General features: G+C 37.9%; 3 protein-coding genes across 4 annotated transcripts in view; 2 read left to right on the top strand and 1 right to left on the bottom strand.

Annotated features, from left to right (window-relative positions):
• The first annotated feature begins 752 nt into the window (after positions 1-752).
• LOC122651592 (exosome complex component RRP45B-like) lies at positions 753-9652 on the top strand. The gene is made up of 8 exons (XM_043845035.1): positions 753-763; positions 3805-3959; positions 4945-5154; positions 5672-5767; positions 5848-5962; positions 7187-7267; positions 7386-7574; positions 9372-9652. The coding sequence occupies exons 2-8, from the start codon at positions 3823-3825 to the stop codon at positions 9372-9374; spliced, it is 831 nt and encodes a 276-aa protein (XP_043700970.1). The 5' UTR covers positions 753-763; positions 3805-3822; the 3' UTR covers positions 9375-9652.
• Positions 9653-12641: 2989 nt separating this feature from the next.
• On the bottom strand, positions 12642-15281 carry LOC122652419 (pentatricopeptide repeat-containing protein At1g09900). The gene has a single exon (XM_043846154.1). It carries the CDS (start codon positions 15164-15166, stop codon positions 12686-12688), a length of 2481 nt encoding a protein of 826 aa, XP_043702089.1. The 5' UTR covers positions 15167-15281; the 3' UTR covers positions 12642-12685.
• A 6657-nt stretch (positions 15282-21938) lies between these two features.
• The window catches only part of LOC122651311 (peptidyl-prolyl cis-trans isomerase CYP59), a 44748-nt gene continuing 39464 nt past the window's right edge, over positions 21939-27222 (top strand). For both annotated transcript variants that reach the window (XM_043844654.1, XM_043844653.1), the window contains exons 1-2: positions 21939-21970; positions 24375-24562. In XM_043844654.1, coding sequence (XP_043700589.1) covers positions 24465-24562 — 98 coding nt within the window. In that variant the 5' untranslated portion in view covers positions 21939-21970; positions 24375-24464. The remainder of the gene's footprint in view (positions 21971-24374; positions 24563-27222) is intronic.

Raw genomic sequence — 27222 nt, 5'->3', positions numbered from 1 at the left:
TCAGCAAGATGCCCACATCCACAGAGAAATGAGAGTGATGTTCATTAACAATGGAAAAAGGGTTACAAGCTCTCCCCCTCACGCCTCAACCCAATTTGACAAAATACAATACATCAACCCTCAACAAGGAGTTCATTATGCCAATGTAGCAATCAAGGATCATTTGTCTTTTATTTGATATGGTCTTAGTTAGCGGTATCGGTGCCATATTGGTACCATTACCAATATGGAGACCCTTTTGCCCTTCAAAATACCGATACTTTGGTTTTTTGGACCATTGTACCTTCTTATGTATCGATACCATTGCTACGATATCAATATCATATCAGTGTCAGCCACCAATAATAACCATACAAATTAGCCAATACGATCGACACGATGTGGATATCTTGAACCATGAATTGAGCTCCACACCTAACCTCACCATCAATTTGGCAAAATACGAGCAGGCCTCCCCTAGGGCAAACCTTGTTACTGCAACTACATGCCTGTAGCCCATGATCCTTCAGAGATAAAGCATCTCTTACTTGAAGTTCTTCTTATACCTCTAGACCTTCACCTTCATTCAGATTAGCTCATATTCTGCTGTGGGCAGAAGAAGCATAGATTTCAATATATTGAAATTGGGAAAAGAACTGTGTACGGGAGTGTGCCCTACGCCAGCACTCCCATGAGTCTATCTCTCTCTTCTCTATATGAAAAGACACCTTTGCCCCTTTGTTTTGAAGAGGAGAGGGATAGACATATGGGAGTGCTGACGCAGGTCACACTCTCGGACAAAAAACTACTTCCCATTGAAATTACAAAATTATCCACCCTGTTATCTATAAAGTTCAAGAAAAAAATTAGGTTATATAACAATAGTGAAACATTTCACTCCACTCTCCATCATGAATTATAGGACGACCCTTCTTTAAGTGTAAAATTTTTCATTTTTCTTCTCTTCAATTTCCTTGCAACCAAATAAACCCATTAATAATTCTTCCCGAGTTTTCCAGCCAAGGTGTTGATGTCATGACGAGCCTTTCTAGGTCATTGGATATTTTATGCCCTCCGCTGATTAGGCCTCAGTTTTTCCTACTTAATTTTGTTTCGATCTATGTAGCCGACCCCATTAAGCTGGGATAAGGCACGGTTTCTTGTTCTTGTCGTAGAAATTTCTGACAGTTGGATTGGTTTAGTCACGATACGTAACGCAACGAGGGTTGGTTACACGTATCATTTTCTCAAATTTTAAACCCTACTAGTCATTTTCCCAAATGCTTTTAACGGTTCTTCCACTCCGTCTCCATTCCACAAAGCTGCGTAGCTTAGTACTCTGTGTGTGTGCGTGTGTTCGTTCGTGAGAACAAATCTTAGCAAAGGAGTGATTTCTATGCTTAAGCAAAATTTGGCAGCTCTGCACGTCCGCTTGTTCTCTGAATCTCTGTCTATGTGAAGCAAGTAAGAAGTTTTATTTTACTTCCTTTTTAATCTTTTTGTTCTGTAACTTGAAATTGAGGCTTTTTCTGCAACATTAGCTTCTTCTCCCACTACTTATAATAGTATATTGGCTTAGGATTTTTCCTTTAGTTGAATGTTTCGATTGTGTGCCATAGCATCGCTGCTTTAGATTAATAGTCATCCTTCCATTACTTTAGATGAATGAACCGCATTGCAGCACCTTAAGAAATTTACTTTGGCTCATAGTTGATGGGGTTGATAAAATAATCTTTTGCCAGTTTTCCGGACTTATGCTTTATCTATATTTTCTGCTTTCCTAAGTCTCATTCGACCATGTCCAAACACACTAGATGCATACACTCTCTTGTCTCAACTCTCAATGTTTCCACCAGATTCCACTTTGAGAGTAGTCTCCCTGTGAACTTTTTTGGGCATTAAAATCTATTTATGTCCAGTTATTTTATTTAAATATTACATGAATCTATGGGTAGAGTCAGTAATGTAGTCCTAGATAGGTAGAAGGCCTACTAGGAGCCAAACAACAAGATCAAACAACAAAAGGGGCTGCTTGTTTGAATGGACAGCACTAGGATTTAGGTCAATTCCTAGGGTTTGGGTTGGATATTGGGAAAGGGGTTTATAGGGTATTAATGGGCAGGTCTAGGGGGTCAATATGGTATTAAAATAATAGGATTTGGGAAGGTTTTAAAATTCTGCAATTCTGGACAGAATTGAGTTGCAGATTTTAGGTTTAATGGAGTGGGGGAATGAAGGGGTTGTAGTGGAGACTAAGGGCTGTGTTTAAGGTCGAGTGTAGGGAGAGGTGTGGAGAATATAGGCTGGAAGTATGGTTCGAAATTGATGGCCAGATCTATAGTTATGAGGGAGTCCTAGTTGAGGTAGGAGTTGCAGGTTTAACGGAAATTAGGGTTTGATGGATGGAGTGGGGTGTGGATTAGGTTAGAGGATGAAGAGGGGAAGGATATATGTAAAAAACTAAGATTACTTACTAGTTTGATCTCCTTCAAAGGCAGCAGCAGCAGCTTGAAGAAGCTCGATTGAATAAGAAGAAAGGCCTCCCGATCTACAAGATGCAAGGAGTCGATCGGAGTCCACCAATCCCTTGAACCTTGATATTACTCACAAGGCACACTCACGATGGAGCAAAGGCAGCAAGCATAAAGCTAATTTTTATTAATCAAATTCGTATGTAATGCTGGCCCCCCTTACAAACTTATATAGAAGACTCAAAAATAGACTTAGACACTAAAAAGGAATGGCCTAACCTTATCCCTAACCTATTAGGTAACTTAAACCAACTAGGAAACTAAAATACTAAAATAAATTGACTCAAAACATGGCTGGATTTATAGAGTCCTCATCCAGTCCAACTTACATCACATGACCACTTAAGTTGTCACATGACCACTTAACCAAGTCACATGATCACTTAAATTGAACCAATTGGATGCAACCAATTTGAACCGGTTCAATTAAGAAACATAAAAATAAACTAAGTATTGGGCTAATCCCGTATGCAACCTATATAACCATATTTTAGGCCCATAAAAGTGGCCTATTACATTAGAAACCCATGGGATCAAAGGCCCAACATGTATGTAACTCAACCCTAGACTTATTCCCAATGAAACAAGCCCTATTTGGTGATGAATCTGCATCAGTCAGCTTCTTAAGCAAACTACTTCTGAGCTTCCTTGAGCAAACTACTTCCAACTTGCATAAGATACAAAAATTATGCTCCAAGGATTTAAATGGGACTATTGATATCTTTGGGTTTAACAAAGTATAACAAATAAAAGCATGCACTGAGTGTGGTGTGTGTTGTGTATACCTGCCATTTCACGGTCCTAAAAGTAGGTTAACGTTTTGAAATTGGTGTGTGGTTTGTGCGATATCACTATCGCAAAAAAAAAAGAAGAAGCATGCACCCATTGATATTTGATCTCTGTGTGTGTGTGTGGGTAGTTGGGTGGGTGTATAGTTTTCTTCATTATATCCCCGAGAATATCAATAGTCAATAAAGAAATACATATGTAATCCCTATTTCCTGTTTGCATGTCTGTGTATCAAAATCTGGGTCTTGATTTGAGATAGGTAGTATGTTGAATTGTTGAGGAAGCTCATATTGTTGAGGTTGGAGATTAAGAAGTGTTGTCCAATTATCTGAATGGATGGCAGTAAGATGTTTACTTTCGAGTATGATTTTCGATTCCTTGCTTCAAATCCTTTAATTGATTGGTTCTCTTAGAGTGCTAAGTTTTTGTGAAAGTTTCTAATCTTCTATGAATTCCTCTTTTCATTTTGCAGTTTAATGAACTAAGATCTTCCTTCCCCCTTTAGATTGTACAGAATTGAAAGATGGAACAGAGATTGGCTAACACTTGGTGCATGACAGTGAATGAGAAGAAATTCATTGAGACTGCTCTGCTTTCAGACCTCAGAGTTGATGGTCGTCGCCCGTTTGACTATCGCCACTTAACTGTTAGTTTCGGAAGGCATGTATGATTTCTTAACATAGAGATACTCTCTTGGTTTTATTAGTTTCTGCCCCACTGCATTAGGGATGGCAATGATTTGGTTCAAGTGGTTGGGGCTTTCCTTTTTGGGTTAGTTGTCTTCAATATGGATGTATACTAGCAACCCGATTTTAGGATATTTGTTGCTTCACTGTTATCTTTCAAGATTTACATTTAATATCATTTGAGAGAGATTTAATTGTGACTGCATCACTAGTATGCTTGAATTTTGAAGTCCTGAATCTGTCAATTCAGCAGTCTAACATCGTTAAAAAAGCATAATTCTATGAAGATGAACATATGAATGTCACGGAACTGTTAATTGACCAATCCCCAGCTTCCAGAACTGGCACATTCTTGTTGCAAGTGGGAACAAGATACATGTGGATGGATATTGCTTTGAAGTATCCAAGTAACTTGTGATACTAATTTGTAATTTTTTTTGTGCGTCTCACATATGTGGCACAAAAACTGAGTTTTTTCAGCGAATGATGACTCAAATGACTTGCACCATCAGTGTAACAATTAGCTAAGAATTGTATTATACTGCAGTCTTTGTGGGCTGGACTGTAAGAGAATGCAACTGTGAATATCCTTGAAACTTGGATGTTATCATGTTGCTAGTCTAACCATGAAAGATGAGGTGTTTTTTTTTAAATAGAAATAACGTATATCATTTCATTTGATGGTTGATAACCATTAAAGATTAGTTGTGGCATTATTACTTTGGAACTTCTGGAATTGCTTGTACCTTTGCATCAATTCTCCTGCAAGATATGTTTTGCAGCATACTTTACAGGTCCTTATATTACCTGGTTGTGGAGTCCTAGTAGTGCTTTGGCTTTCTGGATGCAATATTTCCTGTAATATCTGTGAAAGAAGAATAAGCATTTATGGACATTGGCCTGCTTGTGAAGGTACTCATCCTTCATCTTTTTCTCTAATAATTGTATTGAATCTGCAGAGAGGATGGTTCATCGGAGGTGCAACTGGGTCAGACTCGTGTTATGGGTATTGTCACTTCTCAAATGGTACAACCTTATCGAGATAGGCCAAATGAAGGGACTCTGTCAATTTATACTGCATTTTCACCAATGGCTGACCCTTCATTTGAGGCAGGGCGACCTGGGGAGTTTGCTGTGGAACTGGGACGTATAATAGACCGTGGTCTAAGGTGAATCTTCTCTTCTTTTGTAAATGTTTTGAACATCATGCCATAAGGTTGTCATTACTCATGCTGCTGAAAATTTTGGTAAGAGAAATGCATGATGGATTTTGTGCTTTTGCTTTTTCACTGATCTTACTGAGAAAATATCCAAAATATCATAAAAGCAGTGAACCTAAAAAATGAGCTCTAAAACCTAGAAAATTTGTACACCTAGAGTCTAGCACACCTTAAGATCTCATAAATGTGTGCTGTTGTTTCTTCAGTAAATACTTAGAAAATACTAAAGAAGAGTTCTCGACAGAATAAATATTTTCTCCCAAATAAACTTAGTCTTAATGTTTCAAATGACCCTTTCTAAAATATCATTGAAATTTGAACCATGGGTATGGGAATCATTTCTACTGCATCTCAGGTTTAATTTTATGATCCTCCTAAGGATTTATTTTTCCCCCTTCTTATTTTTACCACTTGCAATTTCTTATAGAAATACGGACCCTTTAAAAGTTTGAAAGTACCCTTGCAGGGAAAGCAGGGCTGTGGATACAGAATCACTCTGTGTTGTTGCTGGGAAGTTAGTATGGTCCATCCGTGTTGATCTTCACATTTTGGATAATGGAGGGTATGTTGTGAAGTCTATCTATTTGGACTAATTTCCATTCTCTTTGATACCACACTATAGTTATGTTTTTCTGGTCTCAGGAATCTTGTTGATGCTGCTAATATTGCGGCTTTGGCTGCACTTCTGACATTCCGAAGACCTGAATGTACATTAGGAGGAGAAGATGGTCAAGAAGTGATAATTCATCCACCTGAGGTTTGCTCTTCTTACATTTTCTCTATTGAGGAATGAGATCTAAGGTACCTATGTGGTAAATTGTCAATATCAATTGCATAAGTGTAAATTTTTTTTGGGTGAATAAGAAAATATATTACAAAAAAGGGAAAGAATACAAGAACTCCCCAAGAAAGGAAGGGAGAAAGAGTGGAACAATACAACACAAAGCCCCGCCTCAACTATGAGGAGCACGGGGAAGATACAAGGAAAAAGGAAGACCAGTTAATGCACTAGGGAGGATAACTGGTAACTTGCTTCTGATGTCAAAGGAGATGGTGTCCCAAATCTGCTGGAAGGATATGGAGTTGGACGTCCATCTTCTAAGGTTAGGCTCAAACCAGATATGGTAAGTGGCGGCACCAAAGGCCAGCTTACCCACAACATCATAGCTGGAGTTGCCAGCAAAGGCCATATCCACCTAGTTCCATTCTCTATCGAAGGGCAGGATTCTTCTCCTCTGAGGTCAGCACTTGGCGAGAAGCCCCTTCCAAATAGAGAAGGAAGATGGTTGCTAGAAAAATACATAGGTAAATGGAGGTACGAGGGTATTTCTCTAGAACTTGACATGTGGCCAATCCAGACCTTGACCAATCTATCCTAATGGACTTGCCATTTCATCTTGCCACATAGTAGAATTAGGTGGACTATCAAGGGAGGTTACCCTTGGCAAGGTTGTGTATATCATTGACAGTTGTAAAGAATAATTTAAGTATCCAAACTACAATTTCACTCCAAGATTTCTGAGAATACAAGTGGGTGGGAGAGAACAGAGTATTTTCATTTTTAGAAACCCAAAACAAGGGAAAATGAGCTCTATAATCTTGAAAGATCCTATCAATCCAAAACAAAATTTGACAAGGGCTAATTGAAAATTATGTCCTCAAAAAACTGAAATTTTAGAGGTGAAGCTTACAATATTGATGAAGATTGGGGAGTGGGGATTTTCAAAAATCATGGTTTCTAGGTGGAGCCAAACATGGTCAACATCAATCAATTTATTAAATTTTATGTAGAGTATTCTCTCCTTCAGCTACTGTTCTATGTGTGAAGTTTTCTGAAGAGAGAGAGAGAGAATTATGGTTGTGTGACATAATAGAGACTGATGGATGCTCTTGTTGTGGCATTTCAAAGTTAAGAAACTAGTATCAAGCTGCTTGATTGTCTTCTATTTTTAACTATGCATATTCTTTTGCATTTTGATAGGTGAAGGAGCCTCTTCCACTGATAATACATCATCTACCCATAGCAGTGACCTTTGCATTTTTTGGTGATGGTAACACTGTGGTAGGCATACTGAATCCTAAAACATGTCCTTTAATACTCGGCTGGTCCCAGTGAAATGCTTAAAGAGTTTGGATCTGTTTTCTCGAATTAGTCTTTCTGACTCGGTGGTTCTGTGTAGGCAATAGATCCTACTCACTATGAAGAAGCTATAATGGGAGGAAGGATGACTGCTACTTTGAATTCCAATGGTGATGTTTGTGCAGTCCAAAAGGCTGGTGGAGAGGGTGTCATGCAGAGTGTGATAATGCAGTGTTTGCGTATTTCTTCTGTTAAAGTCACTGATATAACAAGCAAAATAAAAAATGCTGTGAGTTCTTTCTGTATACAACTTTCTTTGTCCAGTCTTCTGGTATTTATTTCTGGAGAATGATGTTTTATGCTTAAAAAGCTAATTTTTTACTTCCCAAATGTTTCTTGATCGTCCTGAATAGTGAAGCTATAGAAAGTATTTTTATGCTTACTCAAGTTTTCCCTTCTTTTTCCCTTGTCTAATTTGTCATCTATTTGTGGGCTGAGTTTAGGCTCTGAATGCCATAATTGATGCAAATTGCTTACCAGAGTTTGGAGTTTGAACAAAAATATTTTAACAATCACATACAAAATGCTCAAAGCATACAAAAATGTAAAATTGTCAAGTATGATTATAGATTATGTTAAAGTACCTGTACAATATTATTAAGGCATCACCTTGGCACGAAGGCATCCTGTGGAGGCTAAGGCATTAGGTTGCCATGTTTGTTGGATATGGTTCTTGCCTAGGTTTTCCTAGGTGACCGAGGCTTCATGGTTGCTTTTTTTAGTTATTTTGGCTTGGATGGGTACCATAGTTAGTGTCTGTAAGTTTTCTTTTTTCTTGTCTTTTTTTATTTATTTATTTCTATTTAATGGTGCTCAGTAGTCTGCTTTCACTTTGCTGCAAGCCTTCAATACTGTTGTGTCGTTTATTTGAATTGTAAATACAAAAGTACCGGTAGTGCTTTTGTTTTTGCTGAGTGCTGAATTTAAAAGTGAATAAAAAATGATTTGTTTTAGTAGTTGATCAGTCTTCTCAATTCTCATCGAGGTGTTGGTTTCACTTCTCACCCATTGAGTTTGTTCATTCCTGTTTCACATCTGAGTTTTTCAGTGCAATTGTTTAGGTTGAAGCACACAACACAGAAAGAACACTTAGGAAAATTAAGCGTCACCCAACATCAGTTGCCATGGATGTCAATGGTCCTGATATCAGAATGAGAGTGCACCAGGAACAATCTGTTGTAAAGAAGGAAGCTGGTATGCATACCACAGAGAGATTAAAGGAAAGACCAGAGGAAAGCTCTCTCACTGTGGGAAATGGTATGGAAAGTGAAACCCAAGCATCTCAACCTGTAACCAATGCAAGAGGTGGTGATATTAGTTCCATGAGCCATGAACTAGGTACGTTTCATGCTTAAAAATTTTGTTTGATGTTACTTTGAGTATAAGAATAAAATCTATTTTGAATATCTTCATGTAATGTTAAATATCTTGGAAGCCCATATATTGAGTGGTATTGTGAATGTCAATTCCAAACTAGCCAAAAAAAAAAACTTTCGATACCGCAATCCAGTACTTGAATAATTCTGACTTGGTTGACTATAAACCTCGTTGATCATGCTGTTGTGCTTCATCAGAACTTAGAACTGGTTCTTTGTCTTCTTTTATTCCTTTAGGGATCATACTCAAAGGGCATTGATCTAATTCCCATAGAACTTCTCTAGCTGTATCTGGTATCCAAGTTTAATTTTTTTATTCTTTTGTCCTTTTCTTTTTGTGTTTTTATAGAAAAAGAGACACCTTTTCTTTTCTTACTGCTTGATGTAAATGTAATTTCTGGTTGTTGAGTTCCAGTTAGAATCTAAGAGAGAGAGAGAGAGAGAGAGATTGCAAAGTTGTGCTTTCTAGCCTCTTAAGAACATTTTTATTAAGTGGGTTTCAAACTGTCTGTATAGGCAGGATTTTGATGCTATATTGGTTTTATGGCTGTTGCTTTATTTTCAGGAAGGCATATAAACTTACCTACCTTTTTTGATACACAAAAATGTACTAGTTGTTGCAGATATTAAAAGATTTGCATGTGATGCAGTGACACAGAGACGAAACAAGGAACAAAAAGTATCAAGACATGATAAAAGGCTTACCAAAGTCGAGGCCGAGGAGCCTGTACTAGATGTTTGTGATAATAGGCCTGCCCCAATTGAAGCCAGTGGAGCACAAAAGAGTGTGAATGAAGATAATACTTTGAAAGATGCTGTGAAGCCGAAAAACAAGAGGAAAAAGAAAGTATCTTCCACCTCATGAAGTTAAGACTGACCATAGTTGTAAAGGCAACCAGGCAACTCAAGGTGCTGGAGGGGGCTTGGACATCTAGGTAACCCAAGAAGGCGTAAGAGGCGTCTGTACACCTAGTTGACGGCTTGACCAATATGAAACTGACCAATCTTTTGATAACAGTGTCATCTTATTGAAAACTGGACTGGATATATGCGTGACACATTATTGACATATTTCTTAGAAGGAAACCTAGTTAAAGGATTTTGTCTTTGCTACAAAAAAACTGGATCAATCCATGTAATATATTTTTCACAATATAGAAGCATTGTGGAATATATTTCACTTCCCAGAGAAACTTTCCATATTATAATGGTGAAACGCAATATAGAAGCATTGTGGAATGATTTAATGACCAACAGATTTTGCTTTCCTTTACCAAAAAGTTTAGTGAGAAACAGCCAGCAAATTCAAAGGCAAGGGGAACAAATTTTAGAGTTATTTCATGCTTACAAAGTCTCATCCATCTTAAACATGCACTTGAAGATGGATTAGGCAGAAGATGAATACAGTTCCTCCATCATAAATTCTCAATTTTGCCCCTCCATCAGTCCGTATCCCCATGGTTAAATACCTCTTTTGTCCCTTAAAATTCACTTTAGAGAATTCCCCTAGATGTGTGAAATCACCCAGCCGTTGGATGCCTCATTGGAGAGGATCCTTATCCCTCTTTTACTCCTCTCTATTGAGTCTCTTATCAACTCTTGAGTGTAACAGTAACAACGATGGCCTCACTCTTTTCTGGACTTGGCTCCACTCCTCCGAGGGCATCTCTCAAGGACCATCCAGTGAGCTCTGTGAGGGTGACAGGTGGATTAAGCAACCCAGATTGTGATCCGACAGCCCTGATTAAGCTACCCAGATTCAAATGTTTTTCACCCATTTAGCTCAAATGCCTGGCAGATTTACCAAACCCGATTCTGGGTAGCTATTATCTCTATTTCCCTCCTTTTCCCTCTTCATCTTCCTCGACTCAAACCTGCAAGAAGATTTTGGTTGCTTAGCCCTGACTACTCTGCAATTGTAGAACATCGGCAACATCGGCGGAGATCAACAGTAAGAGAAACGATCGCTGTGGAATAAATGTCAACGGAGGCACGAGCCCAGCACTGATGTGAAAGATATAAAAGCAAAACATATCTAAAGTTTGTACCATAAATATAAACCCACAGAGAATTCAGAAAGACCATGATGAGGCAATGTCAGGAATCTTATTTTTTCTACTACTGATAGGGCTGGCTGGATCATCAACCCATGTCTACACACTAAGATGTCCAAGGGAAATAAGTCTAACAGATCTGCAATCAGCATTCATTAATTGAAGGGCCTAACAACAAAGATCGGAGATCCAAAGAGTACAATGGTTCAAATGTTAAGATCTACACATTAAGCCGCTGCCTTCCTGGGGACTTGGTGGCCTTAGAAGGTGACTTTGGCTCTTTAGTGCCAGTCTTCTCAGACTTCTTGGACAACAAAACAGGGTTAATGTTGGGAAGGACACCTCCGTAGGCAACCAGCTAGGAATTTCCCAAGGTCCTCGTCGTTCCTCACTGCTAACAGTACATGCCTTGGTATAATTCTGTTCTTCTTTTTGTCCCTGGCTGCATTTCAAGCCAACTCCAAAACCTATTCACCATTGAAACCCAGATCACATCAAAATCACAAATCAAAGAGAATACACACAAACCAGAATCTTCTCAGAGGTTTGAGTAGAGGAAGACGAAGAGGGAAAAGGAGGGAATAGAAAACCAGAATCGGGTTTGGATAATTCTGCCGAGCATTTGAGCTAAATGGGTTATTCAAAATTTGAATCTGATGTTTAATCTATTTTCTTTGCGGTGCTGTGCTGTATCACTTTCAGTATTTGTTGAAAGGATTCTGAAGCATATTAGGCCATCATACTACCATCTTCCGGACTTAAAATAATCTACTGAGTATGCTTCTTGTCTTTATTGTAAGCAACAGGTTCTCTGTCAAACATTCTTTGACTGCTAAATGCATAAAAATCCTACTTATAGTATGAAATCTTGCTTATTTTTTTCAGGGTATGGAAATCTTAACCTTCAAATACCACACAAGTTTCTTAGGTACCTGACTTTTTATCAAAGTGTAGGCATAAAATGATTAGGTCTTGTGTGGATCTGAATCTAGATTGGATTTTTCACTGGCGGGTATGAATCCTACTTGCATCCATAGCTAACCAGAAATCCAAGTGAATCCCAAATATGGATTTGGTTTGGATGTATATACTTGATTGTAAAAGGTCCTTGTATACTACATAAATAACGCATGAGCTTCATGATGCAATGTAAATAAGATTTGAATGAATGACTTAGACCATAGTTGTCACAGTGACTAGGTGACCCAAGGTGTTGGAGGGGTGCCTAAGCTACAAGGCGCTCGCCTAAGTGCCCTAGGCATGCAGTATTTGAATATGTAATATAGCAATGATAATTTTATATCAATATGAGAAAACCAACACATAATAAACAATAGGATTGGATGATCATTGTGCAAAGAAGAACATGATTAGTTCTTGAACTTAAAAAATATATATATATTCCTATAGAACTTCAACTCATTGTACTTCAGTTTCATTTACTAATCTTTTTTCGGTGGTTCTATCTATTGACTCAAAATCAACTACAAATCTGTGTACTTATCTTGGGTATCTAGTTGCATATTCCCCCACATATGAAAGGTAGATGAATGCCCATATGTTCTTGTCTACAAACTTCCAACAAAATTTAGATTTATAGTTGAGTTTGCAAGTAAATACAACCAGAAAATAGGGCTCATGTTCTCTGTGCCGCAGCGCAGGCTGCGCCCAAACACATGGGCCTGCCACTCAGGGGGGCAGGGTGGTCATTGCGCCCACCCCCATGTGTCTGGGTGCAGCCTGCGCCCCCCGGCACAGAGAACATTCTCCCCAGAAAATAATACAAAGTAATTAATATTATGCATTCACACGTATCTGAGACCTAAAAATGAAAGAAAAGTAAAAAACATTGGGAAGAAAAGATTGCACTTCAAAACAGGCATATCCTCATTAGCTCCAATTCCCAAACATTACTGGTACTGAGGAGAGAGGTGACCACGTTCAACAAACTGTATCATAAGCTTATTTGCTTCTTCTGATTTTCCTTCCAATGTCAGTTTCTCACTTACTTCTTTGCATAACTTTAAATCTGGAACCAAATTCCTATTGAACATTCGACATGCTACTTTATATGATAATAACGGATTTTTGTTACTCAAATAACTCTTCATAAGCATGTGGCATGTATTAGCATCAATTCTTGAAGCTGTTCTCAAGACCTTCCCCAGGAGTCTATAGGCCTCATCAAGGTTCCCGAAACTACAAAGCTTCTCAATAACTTGATTATAAGCAGTTCTGATTTCCTGCCTTTGAAGCATTTTCTCTAACAATTTCAATAAATCTTCCACCCTACCCTTCTCACAATACCGATGGATAACTGTTCTGTACGTAACAGGAGTAGGATCTATGCCCTTTCTAAGCATTTTCTTAGTAAGCTCAGTTGCCTCTTCAAACCTACCTTGCCTTCCCAGTGCATCAATGACTGTTGTATATGTGACCACATCAGGATGTTTGTTACTTAGATACATGTCATCAAGCAAGGAGAGAGCAGCTTCCAAGTCATTTTCTTGACAAAACCCATGGATCACAGTTGTAAAGTTTACCACATTAACAGCACATCCCTTACTCAAACACTCTTCCAGGAATTTCTTGGCTTCACCTGCCTTCTTCTCACGACAAAAAGATTGAATTAGTAAATTAATTTCAACAGGGGTTGGGAAAAATCCTTTTCTCACCATCTCCCTTACCAACTCGCAGGCCTCAGCCAACTTCCCTTCCCTACGAAGCCCATGCATCACAGCACTATATGTGATGGCATTTGGAGTCCACCACTCCTCCTCACTCATGTTCATCATCTGTCTAGCCTCTAATGAATTGCCAGTCCTACAGAGCCCATTTAACAATGCAGTGTATGATACAGTATTTGGCTTGCAACCATGTTTATACATTTGTTGAAGCATCTTCTTAGCTTGATCCACCTTTCCTGTCCGACAAAACCCATTGATAACAGTAGTATATGTCACCACATCTGGGTTGCAACCCTTGATGAACATTTCATTCACAATTTCTTTTGCCCTATCCATCCTCCCATCCTGACAGAATGAGTGAACAATTGCGCTATACCCAACCTTATCAACCCGAAATCCTGTCTCTTCTGCCTCCTGCAAAAATCCAAGAGCATCATCCGCATGCCCATGCTTTGAGAGCATGTGGATAAGAGTGTTATAAGTAACCTGGTCCAGTAACAAATGGCTATCCTTCACCATCTTGTCTAACAGTTCCCTCACTTCCTTGATCCTTTTCTCTTTACAAAGGAAACCCATCACAGTATAGAAACTGATCTTATCCGGAGAGCAACCTTTTAGAGGCATTTCATCAATCAGCTCCAAGGCATCTTCAACCTTATGTACATCACACAATCCCTTGATCAAGCAGTTGTATGTCACAACATTAGGGATAATCCCAACACGCTGCATTCGATCCAAGAACCTGAACGCCTTCTCCAACTGATTTCCCATCACAAGAACATGAATTGCAGTGTTACAGATCGATAAATCAGGCTCACACCCTGCTTTTTGCATCAGGTTCAAAACCCGCATTGCATCTCTCAACATGCCAGCCCGGCTGTATGAGACCATCACATACCCAAATGCTTTAGGCCAACGCTCAATCCGTCGTCGAGCCATGAGTCGAAGAATCCGCTTTGAGCCTTGGCAGAGTTTAGTTTTGCTAAGGACCTCAAGCATTGCATAATATACCTCTGGCGCATGCCGGTACCGCCATTGACGATCAGCCCAGTAAAAGAAGTTAAGAGCAACACGCTCATCAGTCAGAGATCGAAGAACTGCACAGACTTGTTGGGGTTTGAGGCTTCTCAGTAAGTGCCTCAGCTCTCCCTCGAGCTCTGGATTCCATGCCGCCCGAAACCCAATTAATCTACAAATTTCTCGAACTAAAGGGTGTCTGGATACATCTTCATCATATTCTTCAACTTTCTTAGGATCTTCCTTTTGCTGTCTATTCTTATCAAACAAATCCAAAACCCTAAAATCATCCTCCTCATCTCCTTCTTCTTCGTTTTCAATTTCATCATCTAATGCATCATCCTCATCATCAGAACCATCCTTGATATCAAAATCACATTGTCCAAACAACCCTTTGTTGTTTCTCTCTTCAATTCCTTCCTCCAATCCTTCCGCATCATAACTTGCTGCAAATGGGGCACAAAAACTATGCCTTGAGTTGAAATTGGGATTAAGGGTACCAGAAGAAAATGGAGAGACGAATATGGTATGTTCATTTAGAATAGTTGGGGCAGTGACACCATTAATGAGCCTTTTGGGAAGCTCTCGACCATCACTGAATGCACACCAATGGATGAAAACCCTAGAATTATGAGATATTTTATGTACTCCTTGACGAACTTTAAAACTGGGGAACATAGCAGGCATTCAGACCTAGTTTTGTTGTATTTCTTCAAAATGATTCTGCAGAGAATTGCACTTTTCTGGCTCCGAATTCATTGGAGAGGTTCCAGGCTCCGAATTGTATTTAACCTAAATACACGTGATCTGCCCCCATTAGAACAGCACCGCATTTCAGAACTCCATTCGCTACTTCTTACTTGTTGACTGCCTCTACAAAAGGTATGTCTCAAGTCCACCCTACATGCTTCTGTGTTTTATTCAACTGTGTCACATTTTGCCCATTTACGTATCAAGCATTCAAGCTTCCCAGGGTACTTTTGAGGATTTTGTTGTAGATGGAGCTGTTTACCCCATATGAAAGAAAAGGAACTAAGACTAAGTTGTATGTTCAGTATTCGTTTATGCTAGAATAATCTCTTAATTGAATTTCTCAATGAGGTTCTGGCTTGGTTGTTTTCCTTAATATCAGTGTGTATGAGAGATGTTAACATGTTACATGAAGTTAATACTTTTATACTATAATCAAGTTTGATCAGTGTTAGGTATATTAGGTAATAATCTCTTAATTTATATAATTTTTATTCTATGCTGTAATTGCATGATGCTGTACTGTATCATGCGACGGCTCAGAGACCATGTGCCCCATGTGAGGCTCATTATGCTATATGGCTTCTGCAGCGTCGCACAATGCAGACAAGACCATACTATAACAACAGAGGTCCAGAGGAAAACGATTCAAAATTACGAGTATACTGCCATTTTTTTTCTTTTTTTTTGGATCTACGCGTTTAAAACCGTTGTTTGCTCGTGTTTTGTTGACCGTATCGTATGCCGTTTTTCTCCGTGTAAAACCTGTATTATACGACTCCATTTTTGCTAACTAAGGGACAGGCCGATTCAAAGCGGCTTGAATCAGATCGCCTCGCGTATTTGCATGATCCGATTCAATCTTTTACACACTGGTTAGGACCACTCTTATCAAAAACACGGTTGCCGTTGCAATCGTTTAAAACACATTTTTTGCCGTATGATTGATAACAATACGGGGAAAAATCCGTTTAAAACACGTTTTAGATGTGTATCCGTTTTTTAAAGGGCAAGGTGCAGTTTTTTTCTTACTCATTAAAAACAAAAAAAACCCTGCACGACCCTAGTCAGCAGTCCACTACTCCCGTTTCCTTCTCCCTTCCCGGCCGCACCGTTCCCGGAGATCAACTAAACCAGAGATCAAATATATGGAGAGAGAGAGACGCAGGGGAGAGGACGAAGGAAGTGGGGAAATTCCGAGCGGCGCCGGCGACTGAAGCCATTTCCCTTCCCTGCGGCGATACCTTCGTTCCTGAAACTTAAAACCATGCTGCCCTGTGGTGATACCTTCGTTGGTGGAACCTGAAACCATGCTGCTCTGCTACCTTCGTTGCTGAAACCTGAAACCATGCTACTTTGCGGCGACTGAAGCCATTTCCCTTCACTATGGCCAATACCTTCCAACGTCTGAGATTCGAAGAAGCATTTCCCTTCCTTCGACTCACTACCTTCCATTTTCCTGCGGCGACTGAAGCGATTTCCCTTCCAATGACTCAATAGGTATGTCTCATTGTCTCTTGCTTTTTAAAAAATTACAGAAGGCATAGTTTTTTTTTTTTAATTTTAAAGGATAATGCTTGAAGTATTTCCATTCACGATCTGGGGGATCCACCCCTTAGTTAGTAAGTTTGGGAACGGCAATTGAACGGAGCGGATACGCACGGCAGTTAAACGGATTAGGCGGTAATAATACTTTTCAAAAATCCGCTTCATAAAATGCATACGGTAATAATACGATACGCGTTTAATACGGATATAATACGGCATAGACGGCAATAATACTTTAAAAAACGGACTATATTCATTATATAACATGCATTCACCACCTAATAAACAAAATAATATCATGATTTTATTAACTAAAATAAACACAATAATATAATATGCTATATAACATCTCTAAGATTATCATTTAACATACCAAAATATCAATAATCTACAAGAAATGAATGTAGATTGTCTAAAAATGACATGAGCAAGTTGAAAGACCGGAGAAACAAGAGGAGAGTACAAGACTTAAGTGCCGCTTTGTTGAACGGAGATGGCGAGGATGATTGGAGATGGAGGGCGGCTACTTTTGCCGCTACTACGTTGGATGTTCAACGCAAATCGAAAGGGACGAAAGGGAAAGTGAAATCGTTTCCCTAAATTCTAATCTTTTGGATAATTTTTTTATATAAAAAACGTATAATACGTGTATTATTCGAGTATAATACGTGCTTGCTTAAAAACGCGTTTTTTTATAAAAATACGGGAAAATACGGGACGGGAGTATTATACGTTTAAAAATATAGGAACGCGTATAATACGCGTATGATACGCGACTTTACTAACTAAGGCCTGTCCGTAAAGCTTGTCTAGAACTTTAGGGTTATGCCTGATCTTGATCGGCAATATTTCAAATCAATTTTTGGCTGATTCTGAGCTGAATTGGATCGGAAGCAATAGCCTACTAATTAGCCTTCCTTCAGTAGATTGGTCTTTGTGGGGTATGGAGAGCACTGTTTCAGAAATTGGAATTAAATCGGTCAAATTGGTTGATTCAGAACTAAATCCACCGTTATCAATCTCAGTTCCAGACATTTTGGAGCAGCCAATTCTACGGGCGTTGATCAAATCACTAGGTTTTCAGAATTGAAGGACTTATTCTAAGGTTTTAGAGACTAATTCCAATCCGGATTGGAATCAAAAGGGACCAGTTCAACCCTGATTTCGAGTTTAAAATTCTTAGTTGGATAGAGGAGTTCACAGTGTATTGAATGTAAATCTTCTCCAATTCCCTAAAGGTGTTGAGAGATATTTAGTTATAAAAAAGGGATTTTTAACAAATGCCCTCTTGAAAATGCCTATTTGTCCAATGCCCCCTCATAATTTTTTTAATTACAAATGTCTCTCTAAATTCAAAATATTATAACACTTTGGTCTAGTCCGTTAATTTACTTTGGTCTAATCCTTTAATTTAGAATGCTAGATGTTAGTTTTAAGAAATCTAATGATCAAAATGCTCTTTTAATAAAAACCCACCACACTTAAAGAATAAAATGATCAAATTGTCCTCATCTTCCTCAAATGGTTTAGGGTTTGAAATTGAAAATCAAACCACAAGCCATTTGGAGAAGATAAACCCTAAAATCAAACCTTCAAAATTAAAGTTTCAATGAAGAAAGTTTCCCATCAATCAAGATCAGGGATGAGGAAATTTGTTACTGAGATCGTTTGCAGAGATGTAGTAACCATGATCAAATCCCAAAACTGAATATCGTTTTCAAATCATTAATCTCAGTATCTGCCACTTTTTCTATCCCATTGACTTGTTGGCTTCTTTCGATCAAACTATGAGTTGAATTTTTTTGGAGGGGTGGTGGTGGGAAGGGGGGCGGGGGGGGGGGGGGAATTGGGGCAATCAAAACTTGGAGAAATGCCAAGGATACTGCCCTCATCCCTTGCGTCCCCTGTCTATAGAATCAGGCAATCATAATGCAATTCTAGAGTTTAAAAATGGTTGCCCTGAGCCCCTTACTCTGAATGCAGGTGGGCAACAGAACCAGGAATGTAGAGTGATCTCCATTATTGCTCAGCCGGGAAGAAAATAAAAATATCATTTCTATGCCTTCCGTATGCAATGAAGATTGACTCAAAAATCATTTCCATTTGCTTTCTAACATCTAAGTGTTTAACAATAACCAATAACCACTGGGTTATCTGGGAAAACAGTGGACTCTATGTTTAAATGAATTTCAGAATTCGATTTTATTATTTTTAGTGTTCAATTGGCATCGATGTCTGTAACCATGCAAAAGCCAGTGACCCACTTGATCATTTGTCGCAAAGAAGAAGAAGAAGAAAAAGTAACCGATACCCATTAAGAATCCAAAACTCAATGGTCAAAGACATTGAGACCCAAAGGAGCATCATCAGGAATGTCCTTGGCGAGATATAGAGGATACCATTCCTCTCGCCAATCGTAATCCACAGCAGCCTTTTCTCCAATTTCTTGTTCCTCCACGGTAGACCCTAAAAGAACCTTGTGATCATCTTCTGATTCTGTTCCTTCCTCCTTTCCATCAACAGATACAAATCCACCTACACTTAAATGCCACAAGGTTCAATGGTGAAGGATTTGGGAGACAATGTTGAAAAAGAGTTTTTTTTTAAGGTTTGATTTTAGGGTTCATCTTAACAAAGTCGTTTAGGATTTGATTTTTAGTTTCAAACCCTAAATCATTTGGGGAAGATGAAGGCAATTTAGTCATTTTATTATTTAATTTTAATGAGTTTTTATTAAAAGAGCATTTTGGTCATTAGAATCCCTAAAACTAACCTCTAACGTCTCAAATTAACGGACAGGATCAAAGTGTTATAATGTTTTAAAATTAGGGGGTAATTACAATTAGAAAAATTGTAAGGAAGCATTTGGACAAATGCGCATTTTCAAGGGGGCATTTATTAAAAACCCTAAAAAAAAAAACCAGAGTAACCAAACCCGAGCCCAACCAAGCCCTCGTCGAGAAGTGAAAACCCTGGTTCTCACTACTTCTCCATCTCTTCTTCCTGCGGCGAGTCGGCGACTGTGGTTCTTCAGGCCGGCGATTGCAGCAGGTTAAGGTATTTTCCTGGTTCTCATTTCTTCTCCATCTCTTCTTCTCCTCTCCTGATTTTTGAATTGGAAAACCCTTTCTCATCCCCTCCCTGATTCGATTGTGATACAAAAAAAAAAAGAGTTTGAGATTTTTTAATCAACTGTGGAACTTCTAGCTACTTGTTTGAACTTTGAAGATACCCTCCTCTCTGCCGTCATTCTGTTAATATTAAGAATGATCTTATATTCGAATAGTCTACTAAGTATCTCAGTTTTAGAAATTCTCTGGTATTCTAGTGGGAGAACTCAGTCATTGGCCTTATTTATTTAATGGGTCTATATAAAGAACATTAGATCCAGAAGGAAAACAGGAGATTTACTAATGAATTAGACAAAAAAAAAAAATTTATTGATCTTTAGGGTTGTTCAACACTAATTTCTACAAGCTGATTGATTTATTGATTTCAATCACAATGACTGTAGTCATTCCCATTATTGGTTATTGCCACAAGATACAGAAGATAGTCAGTGCAATGTAATTATTATCTAATTTTGAATTCCAGTCCGGCCATTTCAATTTCCTGCAAGTAGCTCATCTGGGGCATCATAAATTATATGTCTTCTACAGGCAATGGGGATCTCATACATGTAGTGCAGTTGCAAAGTGGATCCTAATTACAATTAACATGCCGATATCCTTATTTGCTGTCAATTGTGAATTGTGATATAGATGTTAATATCCCTAGTGGATGTTAACACTTAACAAGCTATCCAAGTTTCAAACCTATTGTTAAACTTGTTACAACGTAATGATAATGGAAATTCAATTTAGAAACACTATATCATATATATGGGTTAATATAGGAACCAAAGTTTGGTTATTCTTTCATTTCAGCTATTATTATTGGATTTTAAGAGGGATATGATCAATATTCATTAAGATCGTAATGTGGTAGTCTATCTAATTCCTTTCAATAATCCCTTTTGATTGGTCATTCTAAGTTCTACAATGAAGAATGAATCCAATCTAGGCTTGGTAATCAATCAAACTATATATTTAGGCACATTAGTAAATGCTATTATTGTGTTTATTAGGTGTACATGCTTGTTGCATAGTGAATATATGCCCGTATTTTTGCTCTCGGATTTTTACAGAGTGACCGTATTAAACACGTACCGTATCAATGCCATATGCGTTTTATTGCGCCGGATTTTTGAAAAGTATTATTACTGTACAACCCGTTTGATTGCCGTACGTATTTGTTCCCATATTATTGCCGTTCCCGAACTTACTATGAGCTTGATTGACCCATTTTTTTTTTTTTTTTTTTTCTTTTCTTAACGAGCTTAGCCTAAGGTTGCAGAGATGCACAATGTTATGTTGCTTTCTTCTTATTAACTCTTTCATCATTTATATAAGTTTTCTCTTTTGATTCTTTTCAATCATCCCTTTTGATTGGCTATTCTAAGCTCCACAATGAAGAATGAATCCAATCTAGGATTCTAGGCTTGGTAACCAATCAAACTATATATTTAGGCACATCAGTAAATGCTATTATTGTGTTTATTAAGTGTACATGCTTATTGCATAGTGAATACATGCCCGTATTTTTATAGAGCAACCATATTCAAAACGTATTAAACACGTACTGTATCAATACCGTTATACTATACACTTTTTATTGCATCAGATTTTTAAATAGTATTGGCGTACGATCCGTTTAATTGTCGTACGTAGCCGTACCTTTATTATTGTCATTTCCGAACTTACTAACTATGGTCCAAACATTAATCGTCCGATTGGTTTTAGTCTTTGAATGGTTTTTTGATATGGTCCGATCGGTTTTAGTTGGTTCAATCAGTCCATTTCATTTTTTCACTCCCTGATTACACAAGCAAAACCCTATAGAAGGAAAGGAAATTGTAAAATAGGACTACCCTCGCCAATTCTCCTCCCTGTGGGTCTAGCTCTACTTCTAACCATCCGGACAACGTGTCTAATCACACAGCGTCCCTTGGTACAAATCTTCAATAATTTGTTGGAACAGAGGATCCATAGCGAGCATGTTCAAAACCCTCGTTCTCTGAAGTCGTGAACGTTTAATTCGCACTATGGAGCAGCAGCAGAGAAGAAATCGACTTTCAAGTTGGGACACAAGCTGGTGAGTCTTCTCACTGTTCACTACCCCCGTAGGTGCATTCGTCGAAGATTTGGGCATTAGGTTTTCATCGTAGCTTCTAAAATTTATGCTGAGAATTACAGTCAATGCCTGCCTTATACTTTTTTCAAAATTGTTTTCAGCTCGCTTTTACTCTGACTGACCGACCTTTCATGTTGGAAAGTTCTTATTGATTAAAGCAATTTATTATGGATTATCATAGAGACTGTCGCTTCATGTCTGAGGACTTACAAATTACAATCAAGGCTGAATTGGCTTTCTCTGGTCTGTTAGGGATAGAGATTTGCGTTGCACAATGGAGCTATTTGTGTGATGTGAGTGGGAAAATTGGTGAGCTGGGTATCTCAGGATCTTTAAGACAATTTTTTTTTCCCCTTTCAAACTTGGGACTTGCTCTGAGACTTTGATGTGTATACAAGAAGAAAACATTTAAATATGGTTGATTGGGGAAATAAATCTCTTTATGTATATGTTGCTGAATGGTTTGGAAATATGTTTAGGAACAACTGCTAATTACAATACATCATGACATTACTTGTATGATGAAGATATGAATCACCAACTAACTTATGAAATTTTGATTGATAAGAAAATGGTGTAAAACACATCTTTTACTGGTAAAACAGTTCATGTTTAAGGGTCTTTTTGGTATCATTTTTTATTTTCATTTTCTGACAAATTTTCATATGTTTGGTATTTTTTTTAAACTTGTTTTTATTTAAAATATATGAAAAGACCCAAAAAATGATAATTGCTCATTTTTTGCTGAACTTAAAGTTGCACACTTGCACATGTTCTAATGGCGTTCTTTTGAGGGTAAAATGGTAAATCGACCCTTATTTTATAAAACTCTGTACTCACACCCTCATCCCGCGGCTTTCTCCCTGTCTTGTTCCATCATCGTCCGGCTTTTCTGATGATTCAATCTGCAACTCCCTTCAGGTAACTCTCTCTCTCTCATTATTTCCTCATCCTGCGGGTGTAGTGTTTGGGTCTTCCTTTCTCCTCCATATGTCGATAGTGTTATTCAACAGAGTTCATCATCTCCCGCTCCGATGGCAGTAGCACACTAGCACCTTTCCAGATAAAACTTGTGCTACCCACTTGGCCTGTATCAATCAAAAGCATCATCATAATTATATCAACTAACCATTGTAGGTAAGCCCACAAAAGATAGCCAAGGAGCCAAGCGAGGTGGAAAAACGTGCTTGTATAGGGGGCCAACTCGATTATCCTCGACAGTCACAATTCCATTTTTTTCAAGAAATGGGAAATTGTATTTATACCTGCACAACTTTGGTAAGTCAAGACAGAAAACATAAAAGCACTTAGTTGAAGTAGTGATGTTGCTGCACTTTAACCCCCATCAGCTCCACCTATCCTCCAAATCAAGGTTCTCTTTCTTAACTTCTAAGATCATAGGCAAAATTGAAACTGTAGAACAAAAAAAATGAATTACAGAAATTACAGACAAGTAAAACTGAAGATGGGTGATGGGATAAGAATCCCCGTTCCTTACGGTTTAGAGTTGATTTTGGGAAAGAAGATGGGTGATGGGAGAATTTCTTCACCCACCACTAAAATATATATGGGCTTTGGGCCAATTTTTCTAAAAAACAAAGCCTAATTTCAATCTGAATTTCCATGACTTGGGTCCATTTATTAAAAAAGGTTATAAAAATTATTTACACATGGGTAGTTACCAAACTTATTTTTCATTCTGCAATCTATTTTGTTTAGTAGTTACCTAACAGTTTTTATTTTTTGATCAAAATGGTTTTCAGTAATGATTTTTTTTTAATAGACCAAAAACAAAATGAAAAATGATACCAAAAAGACCCTAAGTAACTGTTTTTTGGAATTCAAGAAAGATGGACAGCTGTTGTCAAATATACATGGAAGCCTATCTTCTAAAATTTTGCTAAATGGAGTATGTTTGATCAGTCCGTTCTATTATTTTCAGGTTAAGAGTATGGTAATTCAATCGATTGTATAAACAGTTGCAAGCAGGCTTTTCTGCACAAATACATTTCCAGGTTAACATTTATCCAAAATGCCAATGAAATACATATAAAATGCTTTGTGGAATAGGGTGTGTAGCAGTGATATAGTTAATTGTGAGATAATCTTTGTAGAAGTTATCTCCAAAATGAATATATATAGCGCATTATGATGTGGTGGATGTTATTAGATAGCCAGTGTTATACTTTCTTCATGGTTACATTTCTGGAAGAATTATTTAGCAAAGAACAGTTGGCATTATCAATTTACAGTTAGGAATGTTTTTCATTTTTTGGATCTGTGATTGGTATCAATTTGCTTGTCAATAAGTCAGTAAACTTCTATGCGACTATACCCATGTCTAATTCTGATATTGTTTTTGCAGTTGAGCTAGCATATCACCAGTCATTTAAGACCCTTAAATAAGGGGTCTGTGAGCTTTTGCCTCCTGCTCTCTTTGAAAACTCGGTAGAAGATGTCAGTTCTTATTGTGACAAGCCTGGGAGATATTGTTATAGATTTGCACACAGATCGATGCCCCTTAACCACCAAAAACTTCTTAAAGCTTTGCAAGTAAATGGTCTTCGTCCTTTCTCTCATCCTTAAATGTTCTTGTTTTGCTGTATCATTGTTCAATCAAGCTTGATATCATGGTAAAGATGAACCTTCTCAAATTAGTGACTTTAAGGTGATTGATGGCAGTCCTTTGCCAAGTCTTGTCATCTAGATAAGTAGGGGTCTAAAGATTCTCTTATTTAATTTCATTTTCCTTCCTTCTTGGTCGTGTTATAAGGAAATGCGTTTTTTTTGGACTACTTGTTTGCATTTTGGTATGATGTTCTCACTTAATGGGTAAGATTTTATCCGTGTGAATGTTCAGTTAGCTTATCATGAATTCTCATGTCACCCGATGTATTGCATTTAATTTTTTTTCTTTTTTCTGGGGTGGGGGTGCAAGGGTATTCATTGAAATCCAGGGGCGCTTCCTTCTGGCAGTTTTAATGAATAAACTGTCATGGGAAGGTAGAAGTTTGTCTGAAATAAGTTCACATTAATCAGTTAATTCTTCATTTATCTATAGTCAAAAGTTGCTAACAATTAACATATCACAACTTTGTATCTTAAATACAAATTCTTATAGGAACAATATATTGTCACATTAAGACAGAGGTTAGCTTATTAGCTTACGACATTCTCCTGTATTACAGTATGTTGATAGAGGTAGATTGTTTCTGGATGGGAAATCATATTTTGGCGTAGTATTTAGCTGATGGCTTATGTTTCTGTGTTTTAATCATGGGTTTGAAGAATCTCGCATTAATCATTAGTTGCAGTTGAAAACTTATCATGTCCAGATTTTTTTATGGGCTTTCATTAAAGATAACTGAAAGTATAGAATTTTATGAGGGGGGGGGGTTGAGGCTTTAATCCCCAAGAAAACAAGGGGCCAACCACCCTAAAGATTTCAGACCTATCACCTTGATCTCTAGCTTGCTCAAAATCATTGCAGAACTCGTCTAGGAGACTCAGAAAGTGTTAGAATGTGTGATTTCTCCAAATAAAGCAGTTTTGTCAGAAAAGACAAATTTTTGATAGGATATATGGGCCAATGAGTGTGTGGAAGATATTAAATTGCTTGAGTGAGAAAGGCTTGGTTATTGAACTTGATTTGGAAAAGGCATAAGACAATGTTCCCTTTGATTTTTGAATTTTTTTTTGGAAGTGAAAGGTTCAGTGTGAGATGGAGAAGGTGGATAAAAGGATGTAAGTGAAATTTTCACTTATCTATCTCTCTTTTGGTATACTCTTGCGTAAAAACACTCCCAATAAAAAAAAAAAGGATCTTGGAAAAGGAATTAAATCTCCAGTGTGAGATGGAGAAGGTGGATAAAAGGATGTAAGTGAAATTTTCACTTATCTATCTCTCTTTTGGTATACTCTTGCGTAAAAGCACTCCCAATAAAAAAAAAGGATCTTGGAAAAGGAATTAAATCTCCATTGGTGGTAGATAAAGTCCACTTTTATTTTTTTCCCTAGCTTCCCTACTGATTACATGTTTGACTTTAGGATGCCAAAAAAGGTGGTCAGTTCCATTTAAGAGATCATTTGAATTTTTTTGTGGGAACCTGAGGAGAGAAAGATGGATCAGATAATTGGGTGGGAATGTGGGATACGGTTACTGTGCTAGTTAAGGAAGGGAATTGGTGATTGGAAATACTGATACACAGTTTGCTTTCCAAATCGCTCTGGAGATTAATAAATTAGCTGAAATCTTTTTGGCACATTATGATTAGATCTTTGGAGATATCAGCTAAAGGATGGAATACATATGTTGCTAGGAGATTACTCTTAGAGGCCCCCTTGGAAAAGCATAAGAAGCCTTCTTCCCTTATTTCCTGTCGGTTTGAACTATGAGGTGGGCAAAGGGGAGAATATCAGATTTTGGTTGGACCTTTGGTGTGCTCAGTCTACTCTTAAAGATGACTATCCTAGATCCTACTGTTTATCTGATTTTAATTAGAAAAAGATAATAGATTGTGTGGAATTTGCTGAGAAAGGCACACTTTGGAACTTAGATAATAGAAGGGGTTTTAGGTACTGAGGTTCATAGTGTTTAGTCTCTTACTGAATACTGATAATTGCCAAGATGTTTTCCTTAGAGATGCCAAGATAAAATAAACTAGACTTTGAAAGCAAATGGTTTCTTCTTCTAAATCTTTAAGTTCTGGCACATCTTTTGTCCAAAGGACCCAGACCATCTGTGAATGGCATATCCTTCCTGAGTCATTTGGAGGCCTCATGCTCCATCCAAGTGCAAAGCTTTGTGTGGGCGATCTCTCACAAAAAGATTCTGATGGCCCATGTGGGCCAACAGAAAGGGGGGTGGAGGGGGCAGGTGCCATCTCCCTATGTTTGTTTCATGTGTTTTGAGAATGGGGAATCAATTGATCATCTTTTTCTTTTCTGTCCTGTTGCCTCTAGATTCTGGAACCACATGAATGCCTCTAGATTCTGGAACCACTTTTTGATGTCATTTCAAATAAATTGGGTTTTTCCCAAGGACATTGTGGAGTTTTGTTGGTTTTGATCTTATGCACCTTTCATGAGGAGAGGCAAATTTCTTTTGTGAGGACTCATAATTTTACTAGAATGACCCCTCCACTCCGACTCAACAAAAGCATTTGGGAGGGGTAAAAAGTCACAGTGAAGTGATCTGCTTCACTAGGTATAGT

The sequence above is a fragment of the Telopea speciosissima genome, chromosome 2 (genome assembly GCF_018873765.1).
Source record: "Telopea speciosissima isolate NSW1024214 ecotype Mountain lineage chromosome 2, Tspe_v1, whole genome shotgun sequence".
In the NCBI taxonomy this organism is placed as follows: domain Eukaryota; kingdom Viridiplantae; phylum Streptophyta; class Magnoliopsida; order Proteales; family Proteaceae; genus Telopea; species Telopea speciosissima.
Note: the sequence above shows the minus strand (reverse complement) of the source record. Positions and strands in the feature narration are given on the sequence as shown.

Bases quoted from the DNA above. Each gene is read 5' to 3' on its own strand.
- LOC122652419 (XM_043846154.1), bottom strand. From the start codon at position 15,166: ATGCCTGCTATGTTCCCCAGTTTTAAAGTTCGTCAAGGAGTACATAAA.
- LOC122651592 (XM_043845035.1), top strand. From the start codon at position 3,823: ATGGAACAGAGATTGGCTAACACTTGGTGCATGACAGTGAATGAGAAG. The intron at 3,960-4,944 runs GCATGTATGATT...TTGAATCTGCAG, and splicing joins TTAACTGTTAGTTTCGGAAG to AGAGGATGGTTCATCGGAGG. The intron at 5,768-5,847 runs GTATGTTGTGAA...TTCTGGTCTCAG, and splicing joins CACATTTTGGATAATGGAGG to GAATCTTGTTGATGCTGCTA.